We start from the raw sequence: 19,523 nt of genomic DNA, 5'->3' as shown, positions 1-19,523 counted from the left end.
GGGAGTCTCTATGACCCTTTGTACTTATTGTCAAAGGGGGAGAAGTTGGTGTGTGTGTGTAAAGAGTTGCCAACAATTCTAAAGGGGGAGATGGTCAACTGGGTCAATTGAGGTTTGCTGGAGTGGTGTTGTCATTGTTGGCAACCTTATTATCCATATTGGTGATACGGCAGTGGTATTTGATGAGCAGGAAGAGCTGAAATGGTAAAATAGTCACCTACACGACTATAAGGGTATTTTGGTCATTTGGTAGGGTTACAGGGGTACTCGCACTTAAAGAACACCATTTAACAGCTTATTAAGTCCTTATATAGTGTTTGGCAAAGGGGCGAAGCAGCAGGTGAAGGTTTCATATTGTTAAAGTTGTGATTTCATAGGTTTGTATAAGGCTGTGACTTTAAGGTCATTTTTGGAAGATTTAACGGCATTTCTGGGTGAATTGGTCCTCATGAAAAATGAATTTCGTCGAGTCATGGTTCCAACGCAATTGGTCTCGCATCATTCCAATGTCGGATGAGAAAGTTATAGATTTGTTCATGTCGATACGCAAAAATGGAGCAAATCTGGCATAGGCAAAAAGTTTTATACTTAGCCAATTTTTTGGTCGTTGTTTTTTTTGAAGTGCTACTGTCAACAGAGGTGTCCCATTGTTTTATAAAATTACAGAATCTTGGTGGCCATTGGATTTTGCTCATCACGTCGCTCTCTGATTGGCTTGCCCTTAATGGTGCACGGTGCTATGCGATACACCATAACATTGTTCCTTAAGAGAGTAGTATGGTTGTTGAAATTTGAATTCTGATTTGAGTAAGTGCTGTACAGCTGTCACCTCTTTTGGAATGTGATCTCTTGGCAAATCTTATCGTGCCTTGCCGATCGTCACGAATATCTTTGAATATTACAATTTCGTCCTCCACTTGCCATTTTTGTATCTTTCAACTTTGGAAGGCAATATCTCTCTCATTCGGAGTCCAAATTAGTCGCCGTTTTTTTTGAAAGTGCATATTTTTTCAAGGAGAACACATTGGAAACGTGAGAAAGAGCAGAAAAATTACATAAACATCAAAAACGAAGAAAACCCTTGCTTGAACAATCGAAGATGCTGCTTTGAACATTGGAGATCGTGCAAGACATCAGGCAGGCTTCGAGCAGTGGGTTAGTCACGGGATTACTCAGGGAGAGGAAATCTTTTGTTTCACAAGTCCTATTTGATATTTAGGGTTTGATTCTTGTTGAAAGAATCCTAATTTTTGTTCATGTTATTGGGAGGGACTTGTAATTGAATTTTTATATTCATATTGTAATTCCATTCAAGTTGGGGCTTGTAGCCCTAGATTTCATTGTTGCGGAGTCAGAAGCAGGTGTTGTAGCACCTGGGCTATTGTAGTAGTCGAATTCGAGTTGAGTATTTGAGAAAATACGAAACCCTTACGGGTATTCCTCCGTGGATGTAGGCAGCTTGGCCGAACCATGTATATCTAGTGTACTGTGTGCTTGTTATTTTGTTTTCGTATTCTTGGAGTGTGTTTGCTGCAGAGTGGTGTTGCATTGTCTGGTAGACCTGGCCACACAGTGGTTGCGAGGTAGACGTGCATGTGTGATTGGTAATTACGGGACTGCCCCGGCCAATCTTTGTGTGTGATTGTTATTGCTACGGGATTGAGTTTGGAAGAATTTTTTAAGGCACTGATTCACCCCCCCTCTCAGTGCACCTAGGATTATCATGAGTGAAATGGAAGGTTGGCGGGGTTGGTGAGAAAGTTGGTGAAATGGATGAGGTGGATGAAGTGCGGATGAGGTGAATGAAGTAGAACATGGGATGATAAGATATACAATGTTATTCTGATCCGTCCGAATATGATAATGCCACTATCCTACCAAATTCGAAGTAAGGGGTTTCTAATAATTAGTATGTTACAAAAATAAATAAATAAATAAATAAAAAAAAATCCAATTTAATTGTTGTACTCTAAGTAATAAAAATAAAAAAAATCCAATTTAATTGTTGCACTCTAAGTAATAAAAAAAAAAGAAAATCCGATTTAATTGTTGTACTCTAAGTAGAGGACGCCAGCACAAAAATCCAATTTAATTGTTGTACTCTAAGAGTGCGTTTGGTAACGTTGACAGTGTTACGACAGTTCTTTGTTCAAAAAGAACAAAAAACGCCATTTATGTTTGGCTTGCCGGTCGTTTTGTTCTTTGTAGAACGAACCGGTGGATTTTTGCCAAAAAGAACGTTCTTCAGGCCGTCTTGGAGACGGTCGCAAAGAACAAAGAACGAAAGCTTGAGCAAATATCGAGCAAAACCCGTGAATCGTCGGATGCTTGAGAAAGAAACTTGCGAAGAGGAGGGGAAGAGAAGGGGAAACGAAGGAGACCACCCCATAAGAGAACCTGCAGGTACCATGCCCTCTATCTCTCTCTCGCTCTCTCCCTCACGGTCTCTCTTCCATTCTCTCTATCGCTTCCTCTCTCACCCTTTATCTCGCTCTCTCTCTCACTCTCTCTGTGTCTCGCTCTCTCTCCCTCTCTCACTCTCTATCTCGCTATCTCTCTGTCTCTCTCTGCCCCTCTCTCTCTTGATCGTTATTTTGTGATGATCGACCAGTCTGAATTCCCTAAAATTTGAAGGATTCAGATGAAAGGTATGATTATGGATTTGTTGAGAAAATTGATTTTTAGGTCTGGATTTTTAGGAATGGATGTTAGGGATTTTGGGGATTTTATTCATACATAATGTGAATTTTCGGGTTTGTTTTTAGGTATGGATGTTATGGGTATAATGGATTTTGGGGATTTTATTATCTTTGAGTCATTCCATTCTTTGCTTTGCGCCTTTCTTCTTTCCTTCTCTGTGATGATTTTATTATCTCTCTGTCTCGTTCTTTCCCTCACTTCAGTTTTTTTGTCTCGGATTTGGAGCAACAACTTGAAGGATTACGTGATCCTCTCTACCACGACCACTGCAACTGCAGTGTGAAGGTGACTCTCTCTCTCCCACTCTCTCGTAAGGTAGCGGATCCGTAGCTCTCTGCTCTCTCTTTGTAATGGCTGTTTACTCGATTTAGTTGGGTTTTTTTTTGTTTTCTCTATTTACCTGAATAGAAATTGCTTTGTATTCTTGATTTTGAATAAATTTTGAATAAATTTTGTATCGATTTTCTTCCTTATGATTTTATCCTTCTATGGTAATGCAGAGTCGAGTGTTCTTCTCTATTTGCTTTTTATTTCTTCAAAAAAAAAAAAAAAGAACATTTAAATTTTTTTGAGCGAGATGATCTCTTGATTATGTTGTAAGTTGAGATTGTGGGTCTCTGTTGTTCGAGTGGAATTCATGGAGTTTCGATTGGATATTAAATTGTATTATCTTTCCTTGCTTGTTTTGGTGAACTCTATTGGATATGAAAAGTAAACTTACTGTGCATGGGTTTATGTTGGTCTGCTTCATAAAATTCAGTATAATAAAATGCTATAAGCTCATCTCATTACTATACTAGTATGAAATCCTTATTATCTTTCCTTCCTTGCCTAATAGATGATTTTTGAATTATAGGGCTGTGATGGATCCATTACATTAGACAAGCAGTGCCACCATCATTAGTGATTTCTGAATTATAGGGTTGTGATGGATCCATTACTTTACAAGCCGACCAGATTGTATGTTTTTGCATGTATAGACTGGTGGTCCTAGCTGGAAGTACCACCTTACCACAAAAAAAAATAGCCGGGAAGTACTCTTTGGGAAGAACACGAGTAAATTAATTAACAATACTTTATCCTGTGTCCCCTAATCAATGAGTACTTGATGGGTCTTTAGCTCAAATTGGTAGAGCACTTGGAACATGACCATGTTCCAAGGGGATGGTGGTTCGAATCCACCAAGGCCCAATTTTTATTCAACTGTTCATAGCATTGTCGATTATGACACTAATCCACATAAGAACCCAATTTTAATGGCATTTTCTAAATTTGGTATATTTTTATAATTACTTTGGTTATGTTAATGAGATATTTTAATTTTATGCCAAGGTAGGTAAGAGAGAAAAGAATTTTACAAGTATTTATTGGTGTAATTTAGAAGGAAATGGCAATTTTGTAATTAACATCAAATAGGGAAGAACAGGTTTTACCAAACACCATTTTCGTTACGAGCAGCGTTCTTGAGACCGTTACCAAACAGTCATTTTGGTCTCGGGCGCCGTTCTAAACAAAGAACGCAAAAGAACGTTCTTAGTCAAGAACGCCCGTTCTTTGTTCAGACATTTACCAAACGTAGCCTAAGTAATAAAAATAAAAAAAATCCAATTTAATTGTTTTACTCTAAGTAATAAAAATTAAAAAAAATCCAATTTAATTGTTTTACTCTAAGTAATAAAAATTAAAAAAAATCCAATTTAATTGTTTTACTCTAAGTAGAGGACGCCAGCTCATGGTTGTTTTTCATGTAACAATCTCTCTCATATGAAAACCGTTTACCTTAAATATTTGAAGTAGAGATTAAATTTCGTCAAACCTTAAACCACTTTCTTCTTTCATTCAATTCTCAAAGTAAGTGGTTTCTAGTTTTGTAACTTTTTTTTGTTTTTGTGAGTGAGAGAGAGAGAGAGAGAGACCCTTCTCTTTCTTTCGGTTCTCTAGGCTCTTCTATTTAGCTCTGTAACTTGAGTGAGAGAGAGAGAGAGAGAGACAGAGAGACAGAGAGAGAATGGAGAAGGAGCGGGTGCAAGCAATAGCTTCTCAAGCTATAGCAACCGATACAATCCCTAAGGAGTTCATAAGAGCCGAGGATGAACAACCAGCAACAACCACCTACAATGGACCTGTTCCTGAAATCCCCACCGTCGATCTCAACGAACCAAATTACGACAACCTTGTCCATTTGATCACCAATGCCAGCGAAGACTGGGGAATCTTCCAAGTTGTGAATCATGGAATACCTTTAGAGGTCATTCAAAAGTTGCAAACCGTTGGAAAAGAGTTCTTCGAACTCCCACAAGAAGAAAAAGAAGCTTACGCTTCTGTTCCTGGATCCATAGAAGGTTATGGAACCAAACTTCAGAATGAACCACAAGGGAAACGAGCTTGGGTTGATTTCTTGTTTCACAACATATGGCCTCCTTCGATCATCAATTACCAGTTCTGGCCCAAAAACCCATATTCCTACAGGTATCGAATCTGGCCTCCTTTGTTTTAGGTTTCCATTTTGTGATTCATTTGTTTTTTAAGGGTGTAAATTAGGAATTAGACGGGAAATCGGATTAGAATTGGTGCGAAAAATCAAAACTGATCCACCCAATAGTTTATTGGTCCAATTCTGGATCTACCGATAAACTATTGGTCCGGTTCTAAACCTACCAATTAAGTTATTGGTCTCCTAACGGTTCCAGAACCGATACACCAACTAAGAATTCTAACCCATTGACTTAAGGTCATGAGAGTTAAGGTCATGTCCTTTATATTTCTAATTTTTCAATTTTAACTGGTACCTCTAATTGTATATGTTATTTTACTAAAGATTCGATTGTTAATTTAAAAGTACTTTTCTGATTTCTAATTTAAGAACATAATTGAAAATAAATTTAATGGTAGTGTTCCTATTATTAATTGAAATTTTTTTTTTTGTAGAAATTATTAATTGAATATTAAAAAAGAGTTCTTATGCACTAGTTCTATGATTTGAGGGGAAAAAAAGGATGGTAGGTTGCACATCTCATGTGATTAAAATTAGATGGTTTTTTTTTTTTTTTTTTTTTTTAATAAGTTAAATTACTTTGAACCGATTAGGAACCAGAACTGGCCGACCCATTACTTAATGAACCTTGGTTTGGAACCAGTTAGCTTGTTGTTCCGATTGTGATCCTAACTCTTAGGGTTTGAATTGTTAAAGAACCGGACCAATTAACACCCTTAAATTTTTTTTTTCCCCCTTTTATGTAGGGAATTTAACGAGGAGTATGCCAAGTACTTAAGAGCAGTGGTGGACAAGCTACTGACGTGCTTGTCATTAGGGTTAGGTTTGGAAGGAAATGTGATAAGAGATGCATTGGGTGGAAATGAGTTGGAATACTTGCTGAAGATCAACTATTACCCACCTTGCCCTCGCCCTGATCTGGCTCTTGGTGTGGTGGCCCACACTGACTTGTCAGCCCTAACCGTTCTAGTGTCTAACGAGGTTCCTGGGCTCCAAGTCTTCAAAGATGGTCGTTGGTTTGACGCTAACTATATCCCTAATGCTCTCATCATCCATATCGGTGATCAGATTGAGGTATGTGTTTTCCTGTCCGACACTACAAAAAAATCGAAATCGAAATCAAAACCGAGCATTTAAAATCGATTTAAATCGCAAATCGAATCGGTTCAATTTTGGTTTTGGTTATTAATTTTTTATTTGATTCTATTGTGAATTAGAAAATTATCAGCTCCAAATCAATTTTAAAATTAGATCTAATGGATTAAAATAATAATTATAAAATAAGTAGTTTTATAAGAAAAATAGGCATACAATAAAATGCAACCTTACTTGTTTTGTCATTTATTCTCTTATCGATCTAGATTTAGGCAATTTTTTAAAAATTTAAAAAAAAAAAGAAGAGAGTTTTATGAGCTAGAACTATAGATAGAAATACTATAGGGGCATCACCATGGTAAGAAATAAAAAAAAAAAAAGTAAATAAAAAAAGGGAGAGAGTTCCCTCGATCGCTTGAAGTATGGAGATTAATCCACCAATTAGGTGGGGGATTGTGGTTCATCAATAAAGGTGCATGAGGAGACAGAGTGTCGAGAGAAGAGAAATAGAGAGAGAAGCTCTTGGAGCAGCCCAGGCTGGTAGTTCAGAGATATTTTTTCTTAAATGAATAAAAAAGAAAAAAAAAAAAAAACAGGTCTTTTTTGTTTTTTTTGTTTGATAAATAAAAGAATAGGTCTTTATACCAAGAAAAAACACAGGCACACCCCTTGGACACACAAGACACTATCCCATGGAGAAAGACACTATGACCAACTTCCTCTCTAAATCTTTTTTGTATTGGGGGGAGCATGGTTTGAAGAATCGGATTGGTCGATTCTTAATTGATCCTATATTGTTGGATTGGTACGAAAAAAGGTAAAATTGTATAAAAAAATATTTGTTTAGAGGAATCAAGAGTATATCTGTTTGATACAAACCAATTCGGATCGATATCAATTGAGATTGATATCGATTACTAAAACCCTAGCAGAGGGGAGATGAGCATGCACAAATTAATCCTTATCTATGGTGTGGGCGAGTTCGGAAAGTAGATCCGAAAAATCCTCAAAATAAACATAGGGGATGGATACTGACTAAAAATCCCCTTCCACGTCACTACCTTGCAAAAATCCATGTCCACAAGGGTGAGGGGATCTTATCTCTTCCACCCCAGTCACTTGTTTACCTTTAGGTACTCATAAATAGGTAATTTTTCTATATTTTTTTAGGGAAAAAGGTTTTCTTGAGCCATTAGGGTAGGAATAGGATACCCTAGTACCATTATATCTATCTCTTTCTTATTGACATGAAATGATCTGGTTACCTTCTAATGTAATTTACTGTTTTATCTTGTCCCAATTTTTAGATAAAGTGAAAATGTTATCGCACTGCCCGGTCAAGAAAACCTTGACCGAATGTGTTTTAGACACTACAAAGAGGATTGGGTTCCTCTGTATTGTGCCACGCACATTCAATGGCTGGACTTTTGTGATACACATCGGGATGTTTGCTGGCATGCGCATCGTGGCAGCCTGACCATTGGATATACGCTGCACACTGGTATTAAAATCCTCTGCAGTACCGGTGGGGCGGCGGTGCACATCTGGCGGCACAACAGAGCCTATGTGTGCCATGTGTGCCACCTGACCTCTGCTGTGCCGTCGGATGTGCACCACCAACCTGTCGATACTGCAGAAGATCCTGGTCCCACCGTGCCACACTGAAGAGGAGCCGAATCCCCACTTGGAAACCTCTTCTGATCACTTTGACCAATGAATTGGCCGGAAGTCCTCACCAATTGGCCATGTGTCATATCTTCAGGTTCCACCATCATGTTAGCATTTCTATTCTTTTCGTCAAATTGAAACTGTTTCGAAATTGTAAAAGCTGAATTTCTAACAAAAATTCAAAGCTTTCTATATCAATTTAGGAAGATGGGATTGAAGCTGAAATTTATTGGATGAATGGATGATACCATAATCAATACATCCATGTAAATTTAACTCCAACAAAATTGTCATGTGGATGATATTTGGGTTATCAATGAAATGGTAATCGGGGATGGAATGGTTCAAAGCCGATTCCGATCTGAACCGGATCCATATCAGTCAGGACTGACCTGATCCAATTGGTTTTAAGCTATTTTTTGGTGAAAATAGAAACGGCTCAAGAATTGGTATTCGGTCCATGAATCGGTTCGATTCAAGGTGGATTACAAAGAAAATGACTAGAAATCGGCCAATTCAGGCAGTAACGATTAGGAATAGTAGAAACCAAGATTGGTGTCCAATTCCCGATTCTTGAAACCCTGATGAAAAGCTTCCTTTGTCCATATAATTTTGTATTGATATTAACTCATAGTCTCGGTTAACCTTTTGGGATTGGTGTGTGGTTTGTGTGATTACACTTTCATAAAACAAAAAAACTCATAGTCTGCTACTATAACCCATATTCACCCAATATTCCATAACCCATAGGCCATAAGCCCGTAGCCCACGCCCATTCAGAATATCCACTGCCAAGCCCAAATCTAAGACACTACCCAAGTTTACCATTGACGATGCATTAACTCTCCACCATATGTAGTTATGGATCCGGCTCCTCTCAAGGGAACCCAACGCCCAGGGAGTGCCCAGGGGGACATCCAACGACTGGGCTGTATCACACACATTTCGGTGCATACCAGTCAATCATCGAGATATGTGCAGCATAGTCCAATCGTTGGATACCCCTTGGGCACTCCCTGAAGAAGAGCTCCGATGTTGTATTTATCCGTTGAGTAATGTTAAGTTTGGTGAACCCTATAGGGCAAGGGGAAAAGCCCCCTATATCCCCTAGAGGATAAGGGAAAGTCCACTATGCACCCAACCTTAGTTTACCGATTGCCACACTAACTACAAAGTATAAATAGGGTTAATGAACATGTGCTAAAGCTAGTTTGGACTAAACCTAAAAGATCAAAATGTGCGAAAAAATTAGGAAAGATAAAGTAAGGAATGATCGTATTAGAGCTGATTAGGGAGTTGTCATGACCAAAGATAACCTCCAAGATAGTCGTTTGAATTGGTACAATCATGTTCAACGGAGACCTAGGGATGCCCCGGTTAAGAAGAGTGATATGATCTCGATTGAAGGAGCTAAAATTTTAGCTAGGAGCAGGCCTAAAATAACCATAGGAAAAGTAGTGACGAAGGACTTGCATAGCCTAACTCGTGTATGTAGTATGACCTCAAATAGTGCCTATTGGAGGGCAAGGATCCGTGTAGCAAACCCCATTTAGTTGAGATTCTCCGAACTTGCTGGGTTGAGCCTCTCTCCTCTTACTTTCATCTTTCACCCTTGATTTTTCTTTTATTTTCCATCGTGCATTTGTCATATTTTTATCGCATTTGTCACTTTTCTTTTTTCCTTTTCTCATCTCTTTTTTTTACCTACTTTATTTTGCATGGATCCATGTTGCCGACCCCATTAAATTGGGATAAGGCTGAGTTTGTTATTGTTGTTGATCAAATGTGCCACAATGATTTTTCAGAGTTTGTATTCTTTCTTAGAGATCCATCATCCATTAGATTACATTACAGTGAAATGACATTATTGCAGTTATATAAAAAGCTTAAGGGAAAAGGCTGGGCAGACTTTCTCGCGTACCGCAAGCTAGCACCTGCTGTGTCCATCTCTCTTCCACCCTTTGAAATGATCCCTGCCCCTCCTAGCTATATGATTCCCTGTCCCATGCCCTCATTGATCCCACCTGATAGCTTTCCGCATGCAGGCGGTGAACCTATCTCTCTCCCAATCTTTAAATCACTTTTAACTTCCTATATATACTTGTGCCAGGCTGAAGTTTTACACCTCAGAGGTATCAAAAAAAACAAGGAGAACTCTCCTACCATCCAAAATACCTATGTACCCTATAATCAAATATGGCTCTACCATGAGAACAAGATTAGTCAACCTTCAATCACAAAATCACAAAAACTAAGAAGAAGAAGAAGGTAATGATGATGAAAGTAGAGACTAGATATTCTTAACAAATCAAAGAATTATCCAATCAACCCATCAAGTTGTGTATACATAATAGCTTGAACCAGTTCAACAGCACTAGACCAAACATCCATATTATCTATCTCATCTAAGATCTTTCACTTGCCCTAATCCATACAAGATGGAAAAAGAAACTTAATTAGGCTTACTTGTGTATGTAGATATTAAGCAATGGAAAGTATAAGAGCCTGCTGCATAGAAGCACTGTGAACAAGGAGAAAACAAGGATTTCGTGGCCGGTGTTTTGCTCCCCGCGGAGAGAGATGGTTGTAGGGCCTCTACATCAGCTTACCAGTGAACAAAATCCACCGAAGTACAAAAGCAAGAAATTTAAGGATTACGAGTATTGTAAGCTCAATAAACTTCCACAGTAGAATGTTGAACTGGAAAGAGAACAGGCTCATGGCTAGCTACAAGTCTTCAGAATATTGCCTTAAAAAAAATTCTTTAGAAAATAAAAATGTCTAACTTAAAAGGTAGAAATAGTCCTAGTAACCTGCATGGAATTGTTGCCTACATTATTGGTTATTTCTATCACGTGGAGGGATGATTTGATGATTTTTATTGCTGCATAGGTAGAATAGTCATTGAATGTAAATAAATGTTAAATTTTAAGGAGAGCATTCTCTATGGGAGAGCACAGAGGCCACATGATCGAATCCACAAAATACGATCAAACAATTTTAATCAAAACATACATATAATCTATCATTTTATGTGAAAATAAGTTTTACAAACCACTTTTAAAATAGCACAGGACCCTGATTCTCATCCGACCATACACAAAATCTCCCTCTTTATGTTCCCAAATTGGGTAGTGGAGACCTTGTTGAGTGACTCTTTCACTCATAAAATATTCACACATTCCCAGCACATCGGCTTTGGTTCATAGAACCATAGTCATTGATGAACTAAAGTATGTATTCGCATTTTGCAGTGACAAGATCCTCTCAGGTATTGGGTCTTGGTGACATGCCGATCCCAAACCTACATCTCGCAGTAACACATGAGGGAATCGACATAGATAGATTCTTTTCAAATATACATCCATATGTGTACTCCCTTTCGTACCTGTTTGAGTTAAAATAAAACCGCAAGCGTACGGGTCAATCGTAGCTACGGGTCGAACACGAGGAGATATACGCCACTCTATTTAACTAACTTAAAAGTAATGCAAAATGAACCAAATTAAAGTGTTAAATTAAACTAATTAAACTAACGAAAATCAATGCATCTTAACTCATAAGCATCTAACAAAATTAAGGGACTAAATCGGCGTCTTAACACATGAGCATCTAACCTATCAAACTAAAGCGAATTGAAAGGAATAAAAATGCAGCCACACATACTAACCACATAAAAAGAAATAAGGGAATAAAAATGCATCCATAAACCACAACCATATAAAATTAAAATAAAAGAAATAGAGGGGGAAGAAGAAGAAGATAGAGAGAGATAGAGGAGATGGAGAATGAGATTGAGAGTTTAGATAGTAAAACCTGGATGTGCTTGCATGAATGTAAATGAAAAGCTTGAATACTTGCATAAACTTACCATGGCCTCCTCTTCTAAATCTTCAAGTCTTGTCATCAACTTAAGAACTTAGACTAGAAGGCTTAAAACATAAACTAGAATTAAGAAATTACAACCCAATTGAAGACTTAAATTGAAATTAAAGCATAAACTAAACCTATTATAAGCATTAACTAAAAATTATAAAAGCAAACTAGAACTTAGAAAAGCCAAAAATCACAAATTAGAAGGAGAAGAAGAGAAGAAATTTCACTAAGTGAATGAGCAAATTTTTACAAGAGAGGTAGGGGGTATTTATAGGTGGAAGAGAGGAGAAGAGAGAAGATGGAAGTGTAGGAGAAATATTCCCTAAGAAAAGAGAATATTCTCTTCTCTTTCCTCTTTTACAATGCCTTGAATCCTAAGAAAAAGAAAAAAAAAAAAAAGAAAGAAGAAGAAGAGAAGATTGTTTACATGGACCTTCATTTCAGAAAAATAAACTTCCAATTTTAACAAGTGCTTCCTTTTCTTTGTAGATATCTTCTCCAAGCAATAAAATCAAAGTATCTTTGATTTTTCAACCTTCCATAGATGAGAAAATATAAATCTATCCCAAGTAGAATTTCAGAAGTGCCCTTGAGAAGTTGGAGGAGAGAGAGAGTAAGGGTGATGACTAGGATTCCTTCAAGAATAAATAACATATCCATTCTGTCCTTCAGAAAACTTGGACCATGGGGTGCTTATATAGGTCTCACCATTGTGTTCCTTGCGAAAAATCACACAAAATAGACCCAAATTTCATCCAATTCGGAGTTGGGGAGCCCAAGATATCTCAAGTTGAAGTTGGACTGTCCAGAGCCTTCCAAATGGAATCTTTCGGGTACAGTAAAGTAACTTCTGATAATTTCATTAAGGCCCCTAAAATCCGAACTTCCGTTTCACTTTGTCCCCATCCGACTGTCAATAATTATAAATAAACCCCTGCAGACCATTTTCATGCGTCGTTACGGAAACGGCCATAACTTCTTCGTTTCAACTCGGAATTAAGTGCCGTTTGAACCATTGCAAAGCTAACTTGATGGGCTATGCATCCATTTACACTTCTAAAAAGCTTAAAAACATCTCCTTAGCATCATCTCCTTCATTTTCACAAGAATTCACCTAAACCCTGAAAAGCACAAGAAAGCACCGAGTAACTCTGTCCAATGTGGTAAAATGTATAATTTATGCCCTAAAATTTCACACATAAATGTGCTCATCAGTACCCTGACATCATCTTGCCTAGGCGTACCCAATGTGACGATTATATGATAAGGGTGACAACTATATGATAAGGCTGCCAAGCCCAAGCCCTAGTCGTGACTCCAATTTAAAGCATAGACTTATGGACACATAAAACTCAAAAATTTTATATCGCATGTGATAATATTAAACCAAAACAAATAAGGGTTCAATTTAAATCAGACCAGGTTTGGTAGAAACATAAATCCAACAATCTCCCACTTGTACATCATAGCCAATTTGCCATACACTTTAAAAACATGCCCTCCATATATTTTTCAAACACTTCAGGAGACAAACCCATTGTCATAGAATCAGACACATTTTTGGTAGTGTTAACTTTGGAGATACTCACGTCGTCTTGCTGGATAATCTCTCAGATGAGATGATACTTTTGTTGAACGTGCTTGTTCCTCTGATGAAACCTATGCACTTTTGGTTGGCCAATTTCCCCTCTGTTGTCACATAACTGGGGAATAAGGCATTTGACAAGATCAAGGACTACCTCCAAATCTAATAGAAACGGCCTCAACCAAACACCTTCTTTTGTTGCATCAGAAGTTGCAATGTATTCTGGTTCAGTAGTGCAATCAGCTGTAGATTTTGTTTTGTACTCCTCCAAACAATGGCACCACCTCCCATTATATACGCCATCCCGACACGGATTTTCTATCATATTTGTTTGTTTTAAAATCAAAGTCTATATCCCAGAACTGACAACTGATCACATCCATATACTAAAAAGTAATCCTTAGTCCTTCTCAAATACTTAAGGATATTCTTCACATCAGTACAATGCTTTCGTCTGGGGTTTGACTGGTAACAGCTCACAAAACCTACTACATACCAAATGTCTGACCTCGTACATAACATAGCATACATATGACTCCCTACTATAGAGGCATAAGGAATCCTCTTGATCTCTTCAATGTCCGCTTGAGATTGGGGACATTGAGATTTGAAAAGATTGATTCCATACCAAAAAGGAACACTTTCTCTCTTGGAGTTTTTCATACTAAATCTAGCCAACACTTTGTTTATATAAGTGGATTGTGAGAAACCAAACATCTATTTTTGGCGATCTCTAACAAGTTTGATCCCAAGGATGTACCTGACTTTACTTAGATCTTTCATAGAAAAAGTAGTGGATAACCACAGCTTAGCTGGTGAAAGAAACCCTATATCATTTCCAATAGACAGAATGTCATCTACGTACAATACAAGAAAACATATTGCACTCCCACGAACCTTTTTGTAAATGCATGGTTCATCCATATTTTGATCAAACCAAATGATTTGATTAATTGATAAAATCTGATATTCTAGCTTCTGAAAGCCTGCTTCAGTCCATAAATAAACCTCTGTATCTTTCATACTTTGCCTTCTCCCTCAGTAGAAGAGAAACACTTTGGTTGTGCATGTAGATTTTCTCATCAATAAATCCATTTAGAAATGCAATTTGCACATCCATCTGCTAGATCTCGTAATCATAATATGCAATAATTGATAACAAAATCTTGATGGATTTGGTCATCGCTACTAGGAAAAAGGTTTCCTCATAATCAATACCCTCTTGCTATCAGGGGCCCTTCTTCCTTTTGGAGATCCACTTGCATCCAATGGGCTTCACACCATGTGTGGATCAAATAAAGTCCGGACCTTATTTTAAGTCAATTTTAGAGCACATTGCTTCTAGCCACTTAGTGACATCCACATCCTTAAGTGCCTCTGAGTATGTTGCCGAATCATCATCCTATTCAATCGAAACCATGTTGAATTGTTCCATAGTCTTCTCTTCTTCAGTAAGAAGAGTAAATCTAGTGGGTGGTCAAATAGTTCTCCCATTACATCGAGGCTCTTGAGGTGTGTCAATCTCAGTGGGTGTGTTGATTGGTTTGACTTTTGAAAGTGAAGTTTCTGAGTTATCCGATAACTCTTGAATGACTACAGGTTTAATTTTCTTGGTCATTAGTTCGTCCTCAAGAAAAGTAGCATGTTTACTTACAACGATCTTTGATCAACGGAGTTATAGAAATAGTAACCTATCGTGCCTTTTAGGGGTCAATTCCAGGCCCAGCACGACAAACCTGACCGTGCCCGCCCGGCTAAAGCCCGGCCCGGCCCGTTTACTAAACGTATCGGGCTTAAGCCTAACACATTTAGTAACCGACACGGTCCCAGTGGGGTCTTAGCCAGTCAGACGCCCGACTGGACCGACCGAATGCTAGCCTGACCTTATTTGCTAGTTTTGAAACCTTGTTAATAGAATATTTATAAATTTTAGTAGCATGTTTGGTCTTTGGATGAGCGATCAGTTTTTAACTTAATATGGGATCTTGAAAATTTTCACCTCTTGGTCGATGGATTAGGTTTTTAATACACACATATATCTTATAATATGTTCTCACTCACTCTCATATCAAAACTAATGCAGTAGCTTGATTCCATGTAGCATGAGTAAGCCCTGAAGACGTTTGACTTTAATTGATACCTTGATTAACTTATTTACCTATATTTTGAGGACCATATGATTAGGATTCTTTTTTCATCGTTGATTAAAACTAACAAACCTAAGAAGCGAGGAAGAAAAAGATAAGTTGTTTATTCTATTACTCTTAATCTGTTAAGGCACGGTTAAGACCCAGTTAGGCCAATTTAGAGTTAAACATGTTCACAATCCAGCTAAGGCCCGATTAAGGGCTGATTACACTAGCTCGATTATAGCCTGAAACCCGACCTAGCTCGTGACCCGAAGACTTAAATGGGCGATCACGGTGCATACTTTAAGCACCATGAGGCTTGGCTAGGCCCGACTGAACCCGACCGAGGCCGACCGGTTGACACCCCTAGTGCCTTTAGGCTATCCTAAGAAATAGCATCTTGAAGTCCTGGATTCAAGTTTGTTTATCTATCGCTTTCGCACATGTGCTATGCAACCCCATACCTTGAGATGTTGTAGGCTAGACTTTTGCCCTTTTCACAACTCAAAAGGTGTTTTAGACACAGACTTCATTGGAACCCTATTCAAGATGTAAATAGCTATCTCTAAGGCAACCTCCCCCCCCCCCCCAAAAGAAAGAGGTAATTCACTATAAGTAAGCATACTCCGAACCATATCCAATAAACTTCTATTGCATCGCTCAGAGACACCATTTTGTTGTGGTGTTCAAGGTTTGTTAACTGATTAATAATCCCTTGTTATGTGAGATACTGTTTAAAATCATCTAATAGATATAATGTGTTTATCAAACTTTCTTTTGACTTCGGCCTAAATTTCGTTGAACTTTTCAAAGGCTTCAGATTTTCTATGCATTAAGTAGATATAGCCATATCTAGAGTAGTCATCAGTAAAGATTATAAAGTACTCAATTCCATACCTAGCTTGTATGTTAATAGGCCCATCACACATCAGTGTGTATCAATTATAACAGATTTGTAGCTCTAGTTCATTTATTGCTAAAGGGTTTCTTGTTCATCTTGCCTTGGAGGTATGACTCACAGGTTAGGAAATGTTGGACCTTTAGACTTTCTAATGGTTCATCCTTTACTAACCTATGATTCGGTCCATATTAATGTGACATAATCTTCGATGCCATAAATATGTAGAGTTTACTGGAGCTGATTTTTGTTTCAAATCAACATTTGAAACCATATTCATTTTAATAGGTGTATCTAGAAAATACAAACCATTTCTAAAAAATCCAGAAACCACAAATGAAATATTTAGAGAAAAAAATAAGGTGAAAGGTTTTGTACACGGTCGTGTAAACCGTGTACGAAACTCCCCCCCCCCCCCCTTTACTTTTTTTTTTTTTATGAAACCCCCCCTCCTCTTTCCTCTCCGTTTCCTTCTACCATTCTTCTCCGTCACCGGCTCCCATCCCCCTCCTCCTCCGGCTCCAGCTCCCTCTTCCCTTCCCTCCCTCTCTCTCTCTCTCTTCCACATACGGCTCCTACCCTCCCGCCCCCTCATCTTCCATAACCCTCCATGCCAGTAAACTACTGCTTCTTACTAACCAAGACCAATTCATTCACCAATTTGAAGATCCTCCCATGGAATCTCTGCTACTTCATCAAGCATTGGATTAATTTTCTCTCTCTGAAAACCGCTGATGAAAAGTGGGTCGTCATTGGTTGATCCATTTAATTCTTTGGCACTTAATTGACGCTCTTCCAAAGAATTGATTCGTCCAGTTTCCACCTTATTTTTGACTCCTGCATTTCCTTGATAACTCATCTCACCCCCAGAAAAAACATTTTCTAGTTGCTTTGGATAAGAGCCAACTGCACATGGTGCTAGAAACTTCTGAAGTTTTTCTTCACATGCAGTTCTAACCAAAGATGAAACAAGAACAGGAAGCAAGCCTACAACTGTGGAACCATCCTGGGCCATGTCATTACCTTCATCATTAACCAACATAAACCCCTCACCTAAAGCCATGGGAGGTGAACAAACACCATGGCTGATAGTGGTTTTGCCAACAACATTATGAAGATCTGAGCTGGCAAAAGTAAAACCTGGTTTATCTGTGATTGAATTCAGAATTGGTTTCTTATCTTTAAAATTAGCTGAATCAGATGCATTCTCTTTCTTTTTTCTTGTCATCTCCCCTGTTGAAGTTTGGTGTCTATCTTGAGTTACTGGGTCCATGCTGAAGCAAAACTTATCATGACAAAATTCTTCCCCATTATCAATCTTGTTCAAATCCACAGACTGGCTTTGACCAAGCAAGGTATGTCCTTTCAGGAACTAGGGAGTTAGATCAGAAAATAAATCTGCTGGAGGAGATGCACCGCTCTCCAGAAAGACAGCATGAAGTTCCTGGGCAAATTCTGGGTCTTGTGCCGCACTGATCACATATTCAGAAACATCCTTTAATTTCATCTTTTGGACAGATGAAGCTCCTCCACCAGTGCCAGATGAATTTTCATGCGGTTTATGCAAGGATAGAAGAAGCTTGCCAAATTCATACTCAAATCTCTCAGTTTGATTCTTTTTAGAAATATTTGCATCATCCTTCTTTGCTTGAATGCCAATATCATCTGACAAACTAACTTTGGAAACATGATCTAGGTGTCCAAATATAGTTGCTTCACTTGTTTGATTCTCAAATTGACAATTGAGCTTGCCAAGTGCAAAACATGAACCCTCTACATTCTGTGCAATGTTAACAGAGCTCCGTACATCTAATCCTGGCATGGAGGGTTGTGGAAGATGAGGGGGCGGGAGGGTAGGAGCCGTATGTGGAAGAGAGAGAGAGAGAGGGAGGGAAGGGAAGAGGGAGCTGGAGCCGGATGGGAGCCGGTGACGGAGAAGAATGGTAGAAGGAGAGCCGGTGACGGAGAAGCAAGAAGAGGGGGGTTTTCATAAAAATAAAAAAAGTAAAGGGGGAAAAAGTTTCGTACACGGTTTACAAGACCGTGTACAAAACCTTTCAATTTAGAATTATAGAAAAAACTATATCCATCCAAAACTAATTTTGAAACTAACAGTATCTTTCTCTTAAAAGAGGGAACGTAAAAACAAGAGAAAATTACACTGCCACCCCCTAAGGTTTGTACTAAATACAGGGCAACCCCCTGTGTTTTGAAAATATACACCCAACACCCTTGAGTTTAGGGTACTTGTTACACTCAGCCCCCATCCGTTAGAGCATTTTCATTAGTTGCTGATTTGTTGGCCATTGATGCCTTAAAATGACAAATATATCCCTAATGGGGTGTGAGCTTACCATTTTGCCCTTAGGGAAGCCCAAACTTCACACCCCCTTCCGTTTCCCTTCCCTTCCTTTGCTACTCGAACTTACCTACGATAAAGAGGCCGCAACAAGAAGGCACAACAACTAAGGGGGTCGCATTTGGGCGTAGCAGCGATAAGAGGCAAACCAGGAGTCGCGTTTGAGTGCAACGGCGGCAGGGAGTTGTTGCGGTGAGAGGAGGAGAAAAAAAAAAGAGGAAAAAAGGGTTTCTCGTTTTTGGTTTTTGGGTTTAAGAGAAACACGAGGGAGAGAGGGAAAATGGGGTTTTCTTGATTCAATTTCTACTGGTTCAAGGTATTTTCTCAAATGTTTTGAGTTCCAAGAGCAAAGATTCTTTGAGGCAGCATGGTCTCTTCATTCAACAAGGAAGTTGGGAACAGATGAGTCAATTGAAGAAGCAGCCTTGCGAGAGACAGTGGAGGAAGCCGGTTTAAAAGGCCAAGTTCAGGTCAGTGTAATTTTAATCCTTTGTAGTTAGTTGCCTTGATTTGCAGAAATATTAATATTTGAGTTACTTGGTTCCATCTGTAACTAATTTCTCTTACAGAGTAAAATTGGTGAATGATGTTTGGTTTCGCCATCACATTCTTGGATCGTATGAAGTTTATTTTTATGGTTATTGTTTGTGCAGCCATGGCCGACAAAATAGAAGGCCAATGAATGTTGCCTGGTTTGGAACAAGGAATACCCCTGTGTG

The 19,523-nt window shown here is 38.5% G+C and overlaps 1 protein-coding gene across 1 annotated transcript; it reads left to right on the top strand.

Annotated features, from left to right (window-relative positions):
* Window positions 1–4,633: 4,633 nt before the first annotated feature.
* On the top strand, window positions 4,634–10,657 carry LOC122662359 (flavonol synthase/flavanone 3-hydroxylase-like). Its single transcript, XM_043857973.1, has 3 exons — window positions 4,634–5,169; window positions 5,941–6,268; window positions 10,436–10,657. The coding sequence occupies exons 1-3, from the start codon at window positions 4,709–4,711 to the stop codon at window positions 10,646–10,648; spliced, it is 1,002 nt and encodes a 333-aa protein (XP_043713908.1). The 5' UTR covers window positions 4,634–4,708; the 3' UTR covers window positions 10,649–10,657.
* Window positions 10,658–19,523: the final 8,866 nt, after the last annotated feature.

The sequence above is a fragment of the Telopea speciosissima genome, chromosome 5, assembly GCF_018873765.1.
Source record: "Telopea speciosissima isolate NSW1024214 ecotype Mountain lineage chromosome 5, Tspe_v1, whole genome shotgun sequence".
NCBI classification, from domain to species: Eukaryota; Viridiplantae; Streptophyta; class Magnoliopsida; order Proteales; family Proteaceae; genus Telopea; species Telopea speciosissima.
The sequence above is the reverse complement of the archived record's forward strand: the minus strand, read 5'-3'. Positions and strand labels throughout refer to the sequence as shown.